The 20,068-nt window shown below is 39.6% G+C and overlaps 1 protein-coding gene across 4 annotated transcripts in view; it reads right to left on the bottom strand.

Moving 5' to 3' along the window:
* Positions 1-971: 971 nt before the first annotated feature.
* nlgn4xa (neuroligin 4 X-linked a) overlaps positions 972-20,068 on the bottom strand; it is a 130,861-nt gene continuing 111,764 nt past the window's right edge. For all 4 annotated transcript variants that reach the window (XM_017699123.2, XM_017699125.2, XM_017699126.2 and 1 more), the window contains one exon: positions 972-4,123. In XM_017699123.2, the coding sequence (XP_017554612.1) occupies positions 3,232-4,123 (892 nt within the window). In that variant the 3' untranslated portion in view covers positions 972-3,231. The remainder of the gene's footprint in view (positions 4,124-20,068) is intronic.

Raw genomic sequence — 20,068 nt, 5'->3', positions numbered from 1 at the left:
CAACTCAAGCAAAATTATTGTTACATAGCAAGGCAAAAAATACTTGCTAACTTATAGAACTGCAGTGGAACTTCTTTGCATCTTCAGCATCTACAGTCCTGTGCAAAAGTAAAAGATCTTTCATTTATTTCTTGTCCAGGCATAAAAGCACAAGTACAAGTTACTCATTTTTGAGTGTCAGAAAACCTATATTTTACATAAAATTACAAAACAGGATCTACGATTTTAGTTTGTCTACTCTTTGCCACTTCCATTCTTTTCAGGAGACGCATTTTCAGTTTTCATAGGAAGACTTTAAAAGTTCAGTTGGTTGTTCTTTCAATAAAGGGCAGTAGTGGGCCAGAGGTTAGGGAATCGGCTTTATGAGCAGAAGGTTGCCCGTTTGAGCCTCTGAGCTGACAGGACATGACTGAAGCTTTGAGCAAGGCACCTAACTCACAACTGCTGTGAATAGGCCCACTGCTCTGGGCAAGTGTGCTCACTGCCCCCTAGTGTGTATGCATTCACTAGTGTGTATGTAGCTGTTTCAGTGAATTCCTGTTGTGGGACTAATAAAGGGTAACTTAAGTGCTGGTGCACCTAGGGGTGGTTCTGAACATTTGGGGGGCCCAAAGCACCATCTTATGTGGGGGAATCTCCCTCACCCCACCTAGCCCAATCATTTATTTATTTTAATGTATTTTTTAAGAAGGTACTTATTTTGACATAACATAAACAAATACTTCAGCGCCCTTAGCAACTGTTTCAACTGCTTACAGCTAGAAACTGCTCTGGTAGAGTATCAACATAGAAATTGAAGATTGTTTACTTTTTAGATCTTTTTAACCTAAAAACCTCAAAAGTCAGATGTGTGACCAATCAGAAAGCCACCAATGTAACAAAATAAAATTATACACAAAATATAATGAATAGTTATTACCCATTTTGCTGAATTTTCCCCTTGTCAAACACACAAGTCCAAAAACACGCAGTTTTAGAAAATACTGTGATATTTTATTAGAAACGCTGCAGAAAAAATTTATATAGGTGTCCAGCCAGAAATATCATCTATCACTTAAGGCAAAAAACGCAAACAATATGAGACAAACTATTATTTAGAATCCTACATTTCACCCTTGAATTATTGACAGTTGAAGGGGATAGATGAATATCTTAGATTCAATATACAAATGTAACTTTATAAATTTCAATTGCATTTTTTTATATATATCTTTGCTTGCACTTTCAAGCTTTCTTGTTATAGGATGCAGAACTAAAAATATCAGGGTTAATGATTTTTTTAATAGCATTTATAATATTATTATTTTTTTTATTTATTTACACTCATTCACTTGCGTTGTAACCCAAAAATATCACAAGCCTGGCACGATACTTTACATATTGCTAGCATATGACAAGTAGAAATATCTAACATATACTGCTTTACAAACATATCCAACTAATATTGATACCAAAACCCACTGCCTGCATTTTTTTAGTTATTTTTTTTCTTTCATATATGTATATATATATTTTTTTTAACAGTACAATGCTGGCCACATCTTCCGTTCAGGCAGTGGTGCATGTGACAGAAAAATTGAAATAAAAATATTAAGTAAAAAGGAAAATAAAAGGCCAAAAACAGGACAGGATGAAGCAGGTGGTGACCTATACATGTCGGAGAAAGGAGATACGGTTTTCTGCTGTTGTCCCATAAATTACTAGTCCCACTTTCAGGTGCCAATTCCCTGGACTCAAAGTACAAGTCTGGTTGAAGTGAAATCTGTATCTCATGAACTATACATAGTTTCCAACCCTACTCCAGAGAAACACTAGAATGTCAGGGGTACTCCATGACAACAATTGGAAACCTTCTAGATAGTGGTCAGCAACCCTGGTTCTGGAGATCTACCTTCCTTTGAAGCCTAGTTCCAACCACAGTCTGCCACACCTGCTCTAGCTAATAAACTTCTTCTGAGTTTTTGACTGGCTGGATCAGATCAGCCTTAGTGTTAGATAGGTTCTGGCAGCTTATATGGTGCAGATTGGAACCAAAATACATCTTTATGAGACTTTCCTGCATTTTCTTTCCTGTAGAATTTGGTAGGGTGTGGCAGATTGTGGTGACAAAAGTGTTGAAAATATGTATGGCAAGAATGTGCTTGAGTGACAGCACCATGGTCCAGTGGTTTTCCTGGCAATTTTGAGTTGCCCCATTATGTGATCCCCTAGAACAAAATGACATTTGTGATACATTGCACTTGCCAAAAGTGGAAGTACTTAACCCAATTTGACAGTCCAGGCAAAACAATCTCTTCACCAAGTAGAAGAGAAACTTTAAAAAAACTCTCAGATTAGCATAATAGGGCATTTGCAGACAGTGATCCTGCATTTTAAGGTCACTGTATGAGGCCATTTCTTGGGGAAAACATCTGCTAGACATAACGATGATGGACCGCTGAGGTTATGTTTATGGATGTTGGTGGTTGCTGGAATGAGTATCGTTTGGGATACCATTAAACATAGATGTTTTTGGAAAGAAGACAATGATTCTGACTGGTATATTTACAGTCACTTCAACAGAAAGCACAAGCTTAGTAATAGTCATATTTTGAACCAAAACAACGATAAAAGCTCTTGTAATTTCTTTTAGTATTGGATTTGTAACTCACAGCTATTTACATAATTGTCATCTTTACAAATTTGTCATAAATACATTTCAGGCTGGGAGATTTAGAATTCAGTCCCCTTTGTTCAATATGTGACAACAACGTCGGAAAAGTAGACTAATCCATTTGTTCAAAATATGGTGTTCTGGCACCACACCAATGTCATCTGTTACTCTTGATATAGGATAATCAGAATGGCACATACAAAGCTGCCTACTCTCCTTTGCATGTATGTGTCAAATCTGCCAGCAAAATAGTCCCTCACAAAAAAAGTCCAGGAATTATTTTGGCAAAACACCACACTTTCCTCTCTACGCTGGGCTCTGAGTACACTGTTAGTTTAGAAACATTCACTTTATTCCCCACAAGTAGGTCATGGTGGACTTTGTTCTTCAAGAAGAGGTTGTAGCAAAATAATATCTTATCCACTGAGAATCATTCTCCAGGTGGAACAAAGAAACCACATATTTTTGTTCATCCATGAGAGACTTCCATGTCCTAATTCCCTTGCTGGAGTAAACCATCCCCAGACTCCCCCCAGATAGTTCTGAAAGGTTCAGCCCACAAAGTCCAAGGCGCGGAGCTATACTCTGGTGGTGGAATGACCATGAGGCAAGCTGGTGCTGTTCTGATTCCCACCGAAGGTGTTGAAGTTGTGCAAGGGCTGCATCCCGGCCAGAGAATTGGGGATCATGGTGATGGTGCTTGGCGTCATGAGTGGGATGTCATCAGGTGACCGTCGCAGGGTCAGTGTGTAGTCAGGCGGGCAGGCCAGTCGCAGCGTGTCATGGGCTTGAAGGGACTCACACTCGTGATGGTGCTCGTGCTCGAGCTGCTGCTGCTGCTTCATCTGCAGGGACATCAGCTCCTCGTTCTGTAGGCGAGCGATGTCATTTGCATTAGCCGCTGCATTGGCTGGTGCTGAGTTGCGCTGAGGGCTGGGACCCCGGCGATTGGACTCATGTCGCCGCTTGTCCTTCTTGTAGTAGAGTGCGGCAAAGGCCAGGATGTTGAGGAAAAGGAGCGAGGCTCCTACAGCAATGGTCACGCTCAGCTCCGTGGAGTAGTCCCGCTTGTTCTCGATCACAACAGCTGAGTCATCACCAAGGTCACTGCCCTTCCGCTGATCCGTTGTCTGCTTGGGGTTGGGCGGTGGAACCCCAGGATGGCGTGTGGTTGATGGCCATGTTTTGCCCAGTCTCTTGGTGTAGGGAAAAGGCGTGGTGTCCTGCGGTGGAATCTTGGTGGTCGTAGAAACATACTGGAACAGGTCATTGATGTTGTGGAGGTGAGGGACGAGCTCTAGCCAGAAGGCGACCTTAGTAGCGCGGTAGTGGTCACGAACCCTGGGTTTCAGGCCAATGTGAAGGTAGAGCTGATCTTTCGGGTTGTACTTGGACCAGGCCACTTCTTCAAATCTGTTGGGCTTGGTGTGGATGAACTTAGTGTCTTGGGGTACTGGCTGATTTGGATCTCTGTTAGAAAGAAAGAAAGAAAGAAAGAAAGAAAGAAAGAAAGAAAGAAAGCATAAGTACCTGCATTACAATACTGTTTGAGATCAACAGTTTACTTCCAGATGCCTCAACATATATACACAATATCAGTAGTCACTAGCTGTGGTCCTGTAGATCTAACTTTCAGCTGAATGTAGCTCCAAGCATAAGTTAATATTTAGAAGTCCCTGATTGGCTGGAACAGGTGAATTAGTGCTACCAGTAAGGAACCCTGACTGTTATTTTTGCTAGCATTCAAATGGGATTTCTAATATGATGTTAGTGCTATGCTAACCACAGTTTTTGGCCATTCTATACCAAACATTGTTATTTGAAGTTTGTAATAAATATATGTTTTTATTTGAATCTCAAATCAGACATTAACATATATGTTCCCTTGTAAGTTTCAGTTTTCATTGATTCTGTCAGTAAAGTGTTGCTGTTTTCCATTTCAGACAACTGACTAATATTTGATGAGACTACATGGCATAGATTTACATACAGTGATGTATCTAGCACATATAGAAATTGTTCAGACCTACTATAAATCAAAACATGGTTAAATGGGTGTATTAGGCCTCCACAGTGAAAAATATCCTGACTGGATCATTTTCTGTTGGACATTTCAAAAGCATAACCCTTTTCCCCAAAACATAATCATGGAATGAGAGTGTTACTACATTTCCTACAGAGATTACATACAACAAGCATGATGGTGTTATTGAATAAAAACAAACTAAATGTTACAGATATGAAAAGAATGGGTCTTTTCTGAAGACGTGAAGAGAGTATTAGGTGGGAGGGTTGGAACTAAACACTGCAGGAAAGTAAATGTTCAGGAGGAGAATTGGTGACCACTGCACTATGTAACAGCTGTAACCTTATTCATCACACTTTGAGGATTATTTGATTCCTTTAAGCCTACACACATGCTATCTATGGCTTAACAGTGGTCTGCTCAGCATTAAGGTTTGTCTATTAGCCAGCATAAAGGTTTGTCTTTTAGCCAGCATCAAGGTTTGTCTACTAACAACAAACCCACAGCTTATACATCTCTAGTAAAAGCACACCTAAAAAACAATTTTTCATTTTCTGCAACCAGTTCAGCAACTGTTCATTTTATGCAAAAAAACAAAAAAAAAAAAAAACAGCCGGGTATAAAAGGTTCCTAAATACAGAGATGTGGTGGTAAAATACTTCGCCTTCCCTCAGAGTGCATTAGCATTATTAAAGTTTGTTGTTTCAATAATGGCTCTACTCCTACGTGTATTATGTGGTGAGAATTCTTTTTGACCACAAAAATGGCCTTGCCAGTCATTTCTTTTCATCATGCTTTTTACACGCTCATTACATGGTGTTACTGGACTCCTACCAAATTATTCCAATGGGTCTGAAAATGACTAATGACTGGATAAGTGACTTTCATTAAAAATCTCAGCCTTCCCCACCAGCACCCTACTCCCTGTGGAGAGTTTGTCCTCTGGACATCACAACTTAGTCAAATATTTCAAACCTTAAGGTTACGGCCACAAAGTAAAAATAAATACAATATGTAAAAGGAATACTGAAGGACATGTTCTGACTTTGTGTACTGTATATGCATGGGGCTTTTCATTCAAGGTTCATTCACAACCTATTTTTCAAGGCATATATGCACACAACTGTCTCTAATAATGGTGTAGTTACATGTGAACAACACTGTTGATAACTACTGATGATTTAGTCACTGTTACAGATGTATTACAGAAGTACATCTTATGTAATTACACATGTGTACCAACTTTTGCCTCATGTAATTACATACATTTAGTTAGCATTCATGTTTGTGTTGTGATACTGTAACCAGTTTCAACTTTAAACCATTCTGTAATGTGACAATACAGCAGATGACCCTGTGTCTTCAAATGGAACTTGCATGACATTAATTAAATGTGTTGCATTCCCCCAAACCAACGTCTATATTACCACTCCATTATTACACAGTACCTACATAACAGTGTAACTTTAACACTACACTACAGGAAAGTTGCTATGTAGAAGATACGTAGGTGCAATTACATGAGGCAAAACTGAAGTTGATACAAATGTGTAATTGCATAGTACTTCTGTAATCCATCTGTAATGGCGACTACATCATCAGTAGTTACAATGTTGTTGCATATGTTATTCATGCATAACTACACAGTTATAAGAGGCACTTAATATAAAATGGGACTGCAAATTCATTAGAACAACCCATAAAGGAAAGGAAACTGTACATCTATTTAAAGCTATCAAAGCTGAAATTCAAACCCTGATTCCAAAAAAGTTGGGACAGTATGTGAAATGCCAACAGGAACAGAAAGCAGTGAATTCTATTTGACCTGTATTACATTAAAAGCAGCACAAAAACATAATATTTGCTATTTTACTTAATCAATTGTATTATTTGTATGCTCATTCCAGATTTCATGCCTGTAACATGTTCCAAAAAAGTTTACAGCCGTGTTGCATCACTTTACCTTTCAACAACACTTAATAATTGTTTGCAAACAGATGACGCCAATTATTGCAGTCTAAGTAGGAGGGTTATGTGAGTCTTTAAGTGTTACCATAATGTGCTGCACATTTTTAATCAGACAGGTCTGGCCAGGCCTGAATGCACAGCCATGCTATTGAAATGTGCAGAATGTGGCTTGGCACAGATGCCTCTGAAAAAGACCCCTGTATAGCAACCGATCTTGGCTCTTGAACTTTAAACAGACACAGTGAACACAACATTCATTTTTACCATAAACAATACAAAACGTTGCCTGTACAAGGTTGTTTACATGGCTTCTGCTGCAGTCCTAACTCACATTTGTGGATGCAGCAATGAACTCTGTACATTGGCAACAGTGATTTCTGGCAATTTCTGGTGATTGTTGAATCCTTTGATTATATTACACACCATATATGCTGAAATACATGAATTCCGCTGAATTACTTATGGAGGAATATTGTGTATAAACAGATGAATTGTTTGTCGCAGCATTTTTTGGCAAAGTGTAGAGCCTTGACCCATCCTGGTTCATTCTTTTCTACCCAAGCATAATTCCATGACCTTTTTTTTCTTTAAAACATTTCACAATGTTTCTAGTCTTAAATTGCCCCTGTCCCAACTTCCTTGGAATGTGTTGCAGGCATCAATTTCAGAATGAGCACATATTTACAAAAATCTGATAAGATAAAACACTAAATATCTGTTCTCTGTACTACTTTCTATTTTTACTTGCATTTCACACCCTGACTGAGGTTTTTACATAGCAAAGGACTCTTTCTAAGTAGGTCAGCTTGATCATTAAGTGTTTGTCAGTACATGCCTTTGTAGCACATGCCTTCACAGCATTTGGGCAAATAAGGTACAGATGACCTGGTAAAGGTAAAAAAAAAGGATTCTGCTGGTTTAATTTGCATGTGCATTATAGCAGTGTGCAGGTACAGCTTATGAGTCACCAGCTTTAGCACACGCTACACTCCCAAAAATACATCAGAAGTAATTCTCGGGGACATGTTCAGAATGTTAACGATGTACAAAAGCAGAAAATCTCCGCTACCTGCTAGCATGCAGATAATCCACCATGACGCTGTCGGACAATGCCAGCAGGTGAGCCAGTCGGCAAATGGAGTTCGCACATACAGATTGCAGTATAGAGTCATTAGGCGCATGATGAACTGGTTTAACAACAGTAATTCATCCTGATGGTCTTAACTGTGTTAGTGGAGTGACTGGGCCTGCAGTGGGGGCGATGTGTCTGCTGCAGCATTGTGGGCTATGAATTCATCACCACCAATTTTTCCAAATTTCTGCTAAGATATAAACAAAGATATTTGAGTGGTTTAATGTGAAATGCTCTATTGTAGAGAAGCTTACCAACTCAAGTGTTCACACTGGTGGCTCTATACGCTACTTTACAGTTATTAGTTATTACACAGAAATGGTTATTGAGATGTTACCTGATGTCTGAAATGTTGTTTTATGGGTGTTTTGAGATCAGGTCTTTTGTGAAGTACATGTACATGCAGGGGTGTTGTGAGGCAAAATAACGCAAAAAAAAGTCACTGGTGGTTTAGGATAGCAAATAAAATGGTTATATTCATGTTGTGGACATGTTGTGTTCACCACCACTGCAATGAAATATGAGGCAGTACATTTCACATCAAACCACTCTGAATGACTTCACTGATGTTTCACCAATTACATTTTGAAGGAATGTGAACAAATAGAGGAACTGCCCTTTGAAGGCATAGGAAAAAAAGCAGTTTAAGGGACAAAGACAACCTTCACAACCTTCATAAAAGGTTTTCAGGGCAAAAAATGGCATGCAAGACATTTGTAGCATATGGGCCCTTTAAGAATACTAAGTTTACTATAGTACATTAATAGAAGCCTTTTCATATTTACAACACTGAAGAATACTGAAAGATATTTTAGTTTTGTTTTTCCTGGGTTCAGCTGCAGACTCGCAGCTTCCTGAGTATCAAAGTAATGCTCTATGATGTCTGAAGCTTCGACCCATAATCTAAGCATCAGTGGTATGATGGCTGATACCCAAGCAGAAGAGGTGACGGCAAGTTATTCATCTCCTATTTGTCTGCGGTGTTTATCTCTGACTCAAAGGGAGCAAAATTGAGGTGCAAATGCATTCCAATATATTTATTTTTGTGTATTACCACTTCCTACCAAAGAATAGTGTACCACTTGCCATTAGCCAACAGAGATAAAAAAATCTTCAGAGAAATCTTTCTGTGAGCCAGAAAAGGGGGAGAATCAATGACATGAAATGGTTCTGCTAGATAGGCCCATTATGACAGCTTTGGAGGACTTACGATAATGACACATTTTGTTCCGTGGCTTCCCCTGTTGTTCTAGACCTGTGATGAAGTGCTTTGAACTGTAGATGCCCATAGAAATACTTCAGAAATGTATATTTAACAAGAGAGGTGTTACGCTAAGAGCACAAGTCTGCTGAACATATGTCACACTGCACAATACAGTCATATGCAAAGATCTGAACTGATTTTTCTCAATGAAAATAAGTTAAAGCATCCTTTACAGTGAACAGACATAAATGTGGCATTCTTCTTCAAATTTTAGCGCACAATTTTCATTTAACTTAATTATTTGAGTTTAAAATATATGTGCAATCACTTTTACACAAGCCATATTTCATGTTTTATTTATTTCCTAATGTTAAATTCTGCAAATAAACAGTAACTAGCATTACAATGTGTATAAGTGGGTTCTCTGTAGAAGATGAACTTATTTTTAAATAAACAAAACATTATTTGACAAACGTTTGCACACAACTGCCGTTTGTTAGTCACTAACGCAATACTGGTCTATGCAGTTGCACATGTGACCAGAGTATTTAGTTAGAAATTTGTTTGTTTGCTGTGAGTATCCTCACTAGGGTCTGACCAATATGCAAATTTTGTCACTGATCCTTATTTTAAGGTACTATTATAATAACCAATAATATGATTTTATATGCTCCAAATCAATAGGTTAAACAGAGCCTTGCAGTCTGATGAAGCACCCACTTTCTTAAACGTTCTCAAATAAACAGCAAAACCCACAGTCTTGAATAATATTAACAATATAAATGATGCAATATAATAAATACAGTATAAGGCAACAACGCAATATATGTGTTTTATCAGCAGAATTGTAGCTTCATAAAATCTTAATACAACTCATTTTATTTGCCAGCAAATATAGCAGTCATGCCCTAATCTTGACCAATCATAGATGTTCCAGATGGGTTTCTGTGGGATTGTTGACTATTCAAGGCATTCTTGTGTCTTAACAAATGTAAATAATGCAGACCAATTAAAAAAGTGTTTGCATTTTGCATTACAAAGCATATTGCAGTCACACTGAACTCAATGGGAGGACATGTGGAGGACAGGGGGGGTCATTACCACACCACTTCTAATTATTCAACCTAATTATGTGAGATTGTAGCATGGCTGTTGAAGATGTTATACAGTCTATATTTTTGAGGATAATTCTTTTAAAAATTATTTGTCTCTCCAATGATACATTATATTGCCAAAAGTATTCACTCACCCATCCAAATCAGTGAATTCAGGTGTTCCAATCACTTCCATGGCCACAGGTGTATAAAACCAAGCCCCTAGGCCTGCAGACTGCTTCTACAAACATTTCTGAAAGAATGGGTCGCTCTCAGGGGCTCAGTGAATTCCAGTGTGGTGCCGTGATCAGACGCCACCTGTGCAATAAGTCCAGTCGTGAAATTTCCTCACTACTAAATAGTCCACAGTCAACTGTCAGTGGGATTATAACAACGTGGACGTGATTGGGAACGACAGCAACTCAGCCATGAAGTGGCCACGTAAAATGACAGAGCAGGGTCAGTGGATGCTGAGGCCCATAGTGCACAGAGGTCACCAACTTTCTGCAGAGTCAATCACTACAGACCTCCAAACTTCATGTGGCCTTCAGATTAACTCATGAACAGCATAGAGAGCTACATGGAATGGGTCTCCAAGGCCGAGAAGCTGCATCCAAGCATTACATTACCAAGAACAATGCAAAGCATCGAATGCAGTGGTGTAAAGCACCGCCACTGGACTCTAGAGCAATGGAGACGTGTTCTCTGGAGTGACAAAGCACGCTTCTTCATCTGGCAATCCGAGTCTGGCTTTGGCGGCTGCCAGGAGAACGGTACTTGTGTGACTGCATTGTGCCAAGTGTAAAGTTTGGTGGAGGGGGGATTATGGTGTGGGGTTGTTTTTCAGGAGTTGGGCTCGGCCCCTTAGTTCCAGTGAAAGGAACTCTCAATGCTTCAGCAGACCAAGAGATTTTGGGCAATTTCATGCTCCCAACTTTGTGGGAACAGTTTGGGGACGGCCCCTTCCTGTTCCAACATGACTGTGCACAAGTGCACAAAGCAAGATCCATAAAGACATGGATGAGCAAGTTTGGTGTGGAAGAACTTGACTGACCTGCACCTGTCCTGACCTCAACCCTATAGAACACCTTTGATATGAGTTAGAGCAGAGACTGTGAGCCAGGCCTCCTAACATCAGTGTCTGACTTCACAAATGTGCTTCTGGAATAATGGTCAAAGATTCCCATAAACACACTCCTAAACCTTGTGGAAAGCCTTCCCAGAAGAGTTATAGCTACAAAGGGTGGTCCGACTTCATATTAAACCCTATAGATTAAGAATGGGATGTCACTCAAGTTCCTATGCATGTGAAGGCAGATACTTTTGGGAATATAGTGTATAATGTTTTTCATGCAACCTTAAATGGAATCACTATGCTGATTTGCATCAAAAAATAAAAGGTCTCCATCAGTGTTCAACAGCACACAGCCAAGCAGCTAAACTGACAGCAAACTTCATTGCCTTTACTTGTGTCGGTATGATGATAAAGTATCCATGCAACAAAGTGTCTACATATTGAGTGCTGGCTGGCTTAGTTACCTCACATGAGAAGATATTTCTGCCTATCAGACTTTTTAGGCTTATAAAGTAAACATCACTACAACCTGAATAACCTAGATGTGAAAGAGTTGTCAGATATTTACATTACTTAAAGCCCAAATACCCAAACAAACTGTTGTTTGCTATAGTTACTTAGGAACAGTAATGATATGTGTTGTGATTCATCAATATGAAGTTCTTCATTAAATGTTTCACATGCTGTTGATGCAATCAAAAGATCCTGAAACACCCTGCCTGGCCTGTATGTTAAAAATGAGATTGTTTATAACATGTATTTGCTGTAATATGATAATTGGCCATGTTATGCCATAATATTTATTTTTTCTTCTCATTTGACATCACATCTGTCATTATTGATGCACTGGGCTACAGCAGGTTAGCACCACTCATTCATTCTGAAGTTACAGCCTGGACTGTTTGTTGAATTTGGTACAATACAGGCAAGTCAATCAGAGCAGAGCTCATTTACATATACAGTGGGGAAAATAAGTATTTGATACACTGCCGATTTTGCAAGTTTTCCAACCTACAAAGAATAGAGAGATCTGTCATTTTATCATAGGCAACACTTCAACTGTGAGAGACAGAATCTTTAAAAAAAATCCAGAAAATCGCATCATATGATTTTTAAATAATTAATTTGCATTTTATCGTATGAAATAAGTATTAGAGTATTATAGAAAAACAGAACTTAATATTTGGTACAGAAACCTTTGTTTGCAATTACAGAGGTCAGACGTTTCCTGTACTTCTTGACCAAGTTTGCACACACTGCAGGAGGGATTTTGGCCCACTCCTCCAAACAGATCATCTCCAGATCTTTCAGTTTCGGGGCTGTCGCTGGGCATCATTGAGTTTCAGCTCCCTCCAAAGATTTTCTATTGGGTTCTGGTGTGGAGACCACTAGGCCACTCCAGGACCTTGAAATGCTCCAGAACGGACTCCTTAGTTGCCCTGGCGGTGTGTTTTGGGTCATTGTCATGCTGGAAGACCCAGCCACGACCCATCTTAAATGCTCTTACTGAGGGAAGGAGGTTGTTGGCCAAAAACTCACAATACATGGCCCCATCCATCCTCCCTTCAATCCTGTCCCCTTTGCAGAAAAGCACCCCCAAAGTATGATGTTTCCACCTCCATGCTTCATGGTTGGGATGGTGTTCTTGGGGTTGTACTCATCCTTCTTCCTCCAAACACAACGAGTGGAGTTGATACCAAAAAGTTCTATTTTGGTCTCATCTGACCACATGACCTTCTCCCATGCCTCCTCTGGATCATCCAGATGGTCATTGGCAAACTTCAAACGGGCCTTGACATGTGCTGCCGTGAGCAGGGGGACCTTGCGTGCCCTGCAGGATTTTAATCCATGATGGCGTAGTGTGTTACTAACGGTAATCTTTGAGACTGTGGTCCCAGCTCTGTTCAGGTCATTGACCAGGTCTTCCCGTGTAGTTCTGAGCTGATTCCTGACCTTTCTCAGAATCATCCTTACCCCACGAGGTGAAATCTTGCATGGAACCCCAGACCGAGGAAGATTGACAGTCATCTTGTGTTTCTTCCATTTTCTAATAATTGTGCCAACAATTGTTGCCTTCTCACCAAGCTTCTTGCCTATTGTCCTGTAGCCCATCCCAGCCTTGTGCAGGTCTACAATTTTGTCCCTGGTGTCCTTAGACAGCTGTTTGGTCTTGGCCATGGTGGAGAGGTTGGAGTGTTATTGATTGAGTGTGTGGACAGGTGTCTTTTATACAGGTAACGGGTTCAAACAGGTGCAGTTAATACAGCTAATGAGTGCAGAGTAGGAGGGCATCTTGAGGAAAATCTAACAGGTCTGTGAGAGCCAGAATTCTTGCTGGTTAGTAGGTGATCAAATACTTATTTCATGCAATAAAATGCAAATTAATTATTTAAAAATCATACAATGTCATTTTCTGGATTTTTCTTAGATTCTGTCTCTCACAGTTTACCTACGATAAAAATGACAGACCTCTCCATTCTTTGTAGGTGGGAAAACTTGTAAAATCAGCAGTGTATCAAATACTTATTTTCCCCACTGTATGAGTTTTAAAGGTTGAGTAACAGCCTGTTTCGTTATGAAGAGAAGGATAAAGAAAGGTTAGAAAAATAATTATAATTTTGGTACATAAAACCTCACTAGCATTAAAAATGGATTTCAGAGCAAAAAAATAAAATGTGAGAAAACTGCAGGATATGAGAACTTTAATAATGACATAAGCCACATCAAGACAATATAGACATTCAAACTGGTGTGTAAATGTTTGATAACCTGGCTTTATGTTTGAATTGCTGAATGTTGGCCATAGAGTCATTGCCCCCGCCACTTGTCTGTCCAGACTTCCCTGTGGCAATATGACATGATATTTTGTTTAAACTGTTTATACTACAGCTTTATGTTCCATTTCTAATTTTATTCTGTGCATAAAAAAGGTAAAATAAACAGTCCTAGAAAAGGCAGCTGGGTAGGGCTGAGCCTAAAATCAAATCTCCTCACAATGTCAAATGGAAATAGAAAGTTCATGGATATAAATAACCTCCAAAACTCTCTCTCTCTCTCTCTCTCTCTCTCTCTCTCGCTCTCTTCCCTTCAGCCTGAAGCATTTACGACATTCAGCTTGCTTCATTCAGAGCGATGACTTTTTCATATAAAGAAAAAAATCCTTTAGAATTTAACCTTGTTACATCTTGAGGATGCATCCAAGCACAGTCATGACTCATTCTAGCTGAATGTATATTTCTTTAATGGCACAGTTCTAAAGATCTTTACCATCCTCCAATTACTGTGCCTGGCTATTACATTCTGACTCACTTATTTAAGCTACATTACTTACAGCTTTGCTGTTTATATATAAAAACATACTTAACTCTTAATGTAAAGCAATGGAACCTGGATTTTTTCCAAGTCATATTGGGCCATTTGTTTTGGTCCATTCTTCATGAAATTTACTCACAATGTAAAGGGCTACAGGCATTTTCAAATTTGTTAAGTACTGCAAAACGACAAAAACGCAGAAGGGTTGTTCTGACAGCAGCAATATATTTGTATATACCTGCCCAGAACTCCCCCCAAGTTCTCAGAGTCTCTCCCTCTTACATTAGGCACCAAAGCACAATGAAAAATAATACATAAACACACACATACACTGCTCAAAAAAATAAAGGGAACACTTAAACAACACAATATAACTCCAAGTAAATCAAACTTCTGTGAAATCAAACTGTCCACTTAGGAAGCAACACTGATTCACAATCAATTTCACAGCTGTTGTGCAAATGGAACAGACAACAAGTGGAAATTATTGGCGATTAGCAAGACACACTCAATAAAGGAGTGGTTCTGCAGGTGGGGACCACAGACCACTTCTCAGTACCTTTCTGCTTTCTGGCTGATGTTTTGGTCACTTTTGAATGTTGGTGGTGCTTTCACACTCGTGGTAGCATGAGACGGACAACGTGGAGGAGGCTGTAGGAGGGCAACAACCCAGCAGCAGGACCGCTACCTCCACCTTTGTACAAGGAGGAACAGGAGGAGCACTGCCAGAGCCCTGCAAAATGACCTCCAGCAGGCCACTAACCTGGTAGCACCTCCAGCCTCTGGACACTACGCTGACAGACACAGCAAACCTTCTTGCCACAGCTTGCATTGATGTGCCATCCTGGATGAGCTGCACTACCTGATCCACTTGTGTGGGTTGTAGAGTCCGTCTCATGCTACCACGAGCGTGAAAGCACCACCAACATTCAAAAGTGACCAAAACATCAGCCAGAAAGCAGAAAGGCACTGAGAAGTGGTCTGTGGTCCCCACCTGCAGAACCACTCCTTTATTGAGTGTGTCTTGCTGATTGCCAATGATTTCCACCTGTTGTCTATTCCATTTGCACAACAGCTGTGAAATTGATTGTGAATCAGTGTTGCTTCCTAAGTGGACAGTTTGATTTGACAGAAGTTTGATTTACTTGGAGTTATATTGTGTTGTTTAAGTGTTCCCTTTATTTTTTTGAGCAGTGTATGTGTGTGTTTATGTATTATTTTTCATTGTGCTTTGGTGCCTAATGTAAGAGGGAGAGACTCTGAGAACTTGGGGGGAGTTCTGGGCAGGTATATACAAATATATTGCTGCTGTCAGAACAACCCATCTGCGTTTTTGTCATTTTGCAGTACTTAACAAATTTGAAAATGCCTGTAGCCCTTTACATTGTGAGTAAATTTCATGAAGAATGGACCAAAACAAATGACCCAATATGACTTGGAAAAAATCCAGGTTCCATTGCTTTACATTAAGAGTTAAGTATGTTTTTTCCCTTCTCCTGTAAAGTTCTCATTTTTGGAGGTTTGTTCCAACAACAGGTATATATATATATATATATATATATATATATGTTATATGCAAATATGCATATTATAGTGATACCAATACCTTTTCATACAAAGTATGACGCCTAAAATTAATGTTGAAGCTGGTGCTGTATAGATTAATTCCATTGGTTAAGTCTGGACATTTTGAGTAAATGCTGTAGCACTACAACTATGTTACCTGCATGAGTGTTTGTATTTATGTTTTATTAGTCCTTTCAATGTCACACAATCACACTAAAATTACCTACTACATCCATGTAAATGACATGATCTGTGCAGGTTTCTCTCTGATATTACAAAGGCATTCTGGCTTAAAAGTAGAGTTGAATAAGGTTTTCTTTCCTGTGTGAAGCAGCGTTCTGCAGCCCAGCTCTGCATCCTTCAACCTCTTTCACAATTTCCTTTCCTAGTTTTTATTCATCAGTATTAACTCACTACAATACCCAGTATGCAATTAGCAAGTACATCACACAGCAATAAGGAATCCTTATGATGTCAGCCAATTCTGACTGCTAACTTATAGGCTAGTAAATATAACCAAGACAGCATTAGTGTGACTCTCACCTTGTAATCAAAAAAATATTCCATCTTTATTCGGTACCAGAGACACATTTTTCCCCTTTCAGCCAAAGAAAAGAAGCCAAACAAGGTAAGATATCTAATAAACACTCCTTGCCTAGCTTTCAGCTTATCCTCTTCATCTGTTGAGTCATTTCTTCTATTGAGATAATCCATTCTCTCGATTGTAATGGCAATTTGAGGGCAGTTACTACAGCTAAATGACTGCAATAAGACATTTGTCTTCCTATCAGTAATACTAGCTGTCTAGCTTTCTTCTCCAATAAAATAAAGAAATAAAAAAATAAAAGCCCAGCCTCTAAAAATCCACCCCAAAGCAGTTGTAGTTTTTCAAAAGCTCCTCCCACCTTTAAGACATTCCTCACAAGGGGATTTTCTTGGTCTTTAAACATGGAGATCTCACTCTACAGCTCATGTGTCAAACACAAGGCCTGTGGGCCTGACACAATCCGCTCAGCCAGTATAAACACTTAACATGTTCATTAAAAATGAAATAAAGCACAGTTGTTGTCTGGCACACAGATTTGTTGAGATTTTTTTAATATGGTCCTTTTAGTGGTTGAGTTTGACACACTTGCTCTAGAGATGCAAGTAGGCATGTTTAGAGCAGAACAATGGTTACATTTTTCATACTGGTCTGAAGGTCCCTTTAAGCACTATGAAACCAAAGTCTAGAATAGCTTGGTAGGTCATTCCAAATCAACATAGAAGTTAAACAGGCCATGTCTCTGCCATCTATGTTCTTGTAGAGACTGGGCAGCAGATACACTGAACACCCTGATAACATTGCATTCAGAACACATTCTCCACTGCAGAATCCTTTTCTGTATTGAAAAGCATCCACAAACTCTTTCACACTGTTCCCCTTAAGGCTGAAAGAGCATCCTTCTCCCCGATGCTAGACGCTCTCCAAACTAATTTTCTCCTCATAGCAGTGCTGACAAAAAGGGGATTAGGAATGAAAGGTTGTAATGATAGGTGCGAGACATTACGTCGGCAGGCTAAACTAGGAGAAAAAAAGGCAAAAGAATACATGAAAAGTTCAAAAAAGGCAAGCCTAATTTAGTGCTCTCTCTCTCTCTCTCTCTCTCTCTCTCTCTCTGCCTCTCCTCTCTGTCTCTTATTCCCTAATTTGGGTTTCTCTCTCTCGCCTCATTTTTGAATAATACGTAACATGTCAAAGTCTAGTGGTCTACTGACTAGATAAAAAAAGGCAAAAATAAGTTATTCAAAACAGGCAATTTCTCTCTCTCTCTCTCTCTCTCTCTCTCTCTCTCTCCATCTCTCTCTGTCTCTCCATGTCTTCACTTTCTATCAATTAATCTTTCTTGCTGTCTCTAATTTGGGAATCTGTCTCTGCCTCTTTCTATCTCTCTCTCAGTCTTTCTGTCTCTGTCTATTATGTTATCTTTCTCAGTCCCTCTCTCTCTCTCTTTCTCTCTCTCTCTGTCTTTCTAATGTAATGTCTAAATCTAATTCTAAATCTAAATGTAATTCTGTTTCTTTGCCTCTCTCTCTCTCTCTCTCTCTCTCTCTCTCTCTCTCTCTCTCTCTCTCTATTCTCTCTCTCTCTGTCTCTCTCTGTCTTTCTAATGTAATGTCTAAATCTAATTCTAAATCTAAATGTAATTCTGTTTCTTTGCCTCTCTCTCTCTCTCTCTCTCTCTCTCTCTTTCTCTCTCTCCCTCTATTCTCTATCACTCTGACTCTAATTTGGGAATCTGTCTCTGTCTCTCTTTCTATTTCTCTTTCCCTTCCTCTCTTTCTCATTCTCTCTGTCTCTCTCTATGTCTTTCTGATGTAAGTTTTACATCTAATTCTTGTTCTTCCTCTGTCAGTCTGTCTGTCTGTCTCTCTCTCTCTCTCTCTCTCTCTCTTTCTCTGTCTCTTTGGGGCTCTTCTCTCTCTCTCTCTCTCTCTCTCTCTCTCTTTCCCTCTATTCCTTCCCTCTATTATTTATGTCTTTATTCTCTATCACTATGACTCTAATGTGGGAATCTGTCTCTCTCTCTCTCTCTCTCTCTCTCTCTCTCTCTCTCTCTCTTATGATCATGATTTTTGGATAATACTCAGCTAAGTTAAAGTCTAGCTGTATGAGTGGAGTGTTTATCAGTGGCTGGAGAGACTCTCCTGTGAGGCAAAAGCACTTGCAAGTGAGGCAGAAATTGCTTTCATTTTTTGGTCACTCTGTTTTTAAGCCACTTGGACTGAGTGAGAAACACTCACCGAGAGAGGAATCAGAGAGAGAGAGAGAGAGATAGATGCTGATGAGCTTGGTAGTCTAGGTCCTGACACTATGGTGCCAGTTGGAGAGATGCCATGAGTCACGCAGGCCTTGACTTGAAATACAGGCTACAAGCTGCACACGGCCCACACCATGAGTACAAGGGTTGTGAAGGTGCCTTCTATAGGGCACTATGACCTCATTTTGCCTGGAGCGCCTAATATGTTAGTTATGGGCCTCTCAGAGCTTCCAGTGATTCAGACTGATTATGACTGTATTCTAGTCTACTAGTACTGGGTGGTGAACTAGTTCCTCAATCATCCCCATGCTGTCAAGCCTGTTGCATCAGAAGTAGCTGCATGATTTTCCTTGTGTGCAAAACAAACCATGGCCCAGCTGCTACTGAAGCATGAGTGACTGTAATATTTTCAAAAAGTCCAGCAGCATCTGATGGTCAGGGGCATGAGTATATGGAACACATGTATGAGACAAATGGCTTGATAATTTCAATGAAGCTGAAGTTGGCATCTTATTTAAAGCACCTTCTATATAAACCTGTTTAACTGCAAAAAAAGATGTGCAATATGACTCAATTTTGTAAGTTATGTTTATGTGGTATCATGTTATTTTCAGGTTTATGTTATGTTGCTTAATTATTCTGACTCATTCTAATTCATTCAAACATTGCAACACTGCAGTCTAATCACCCACTAGATGACTGCACTGATGCATGTTTACACCCTAAGTTGGACCTGCTTAGCAGAGATGTGGCAGCAAATGTAGACAGCGACACACCGAGGCCCATATGGCTCATGTGCAGGACTGCTGATCTAGGATCAGTTCTCCAGATGTTGCTATATAATCAGGGAAAGGGCAAAATCTAATCCTATATCTGGACACTCAGTCTAAAAGGTTTTGTCACATATAACCTCTTGTCTGGGAAGCAGCTTGAGAGTTAAGCCACTTATCTTTAAATGGACGGCCTTTGCAATGAGGTGGCGTGTACATGCTCTGAAATGCAATGAAAGAAAGAGAAGGGCTTTGCAGGGAGAGCAAGGTCTGATGAAGGTGATTTCTAATGCACCATGACTCATTCAGCACAAGTGTCAAAATTCAAGGCAATGTCCTACTGCGTTAGCCAGATCTTTCTATGTATTTGGCATGTAAAAGATATTTGGTAACAATCTACTTACATGGTAACACTTTACTGTCAACCAGTGTTCATAAGGCTACATGACAATTACATAAGCCATTCA

This window comes from Pygocentrus nattereri, chromosome 12 (assembly GCF_015220715.1).
Source record: "Pygocentrus nattereri isolate fPygNat1 chromosome 12, fPygNat1.pri, whole genome shotgun sequence".
In the NCBI taxonomy this organism is placed as follows: domain Eukaryota; kingdom Metazoa; phylum Chordata; class Actinopteri; order Characiformes; family Serrasalmidae; genus Pygocentrus; species Pygocentrus nattereri.
Note: the sequence above shows the minus strand (reverse complement) of the source record. Positions and strands in the feature narration are given on the sequence as shown.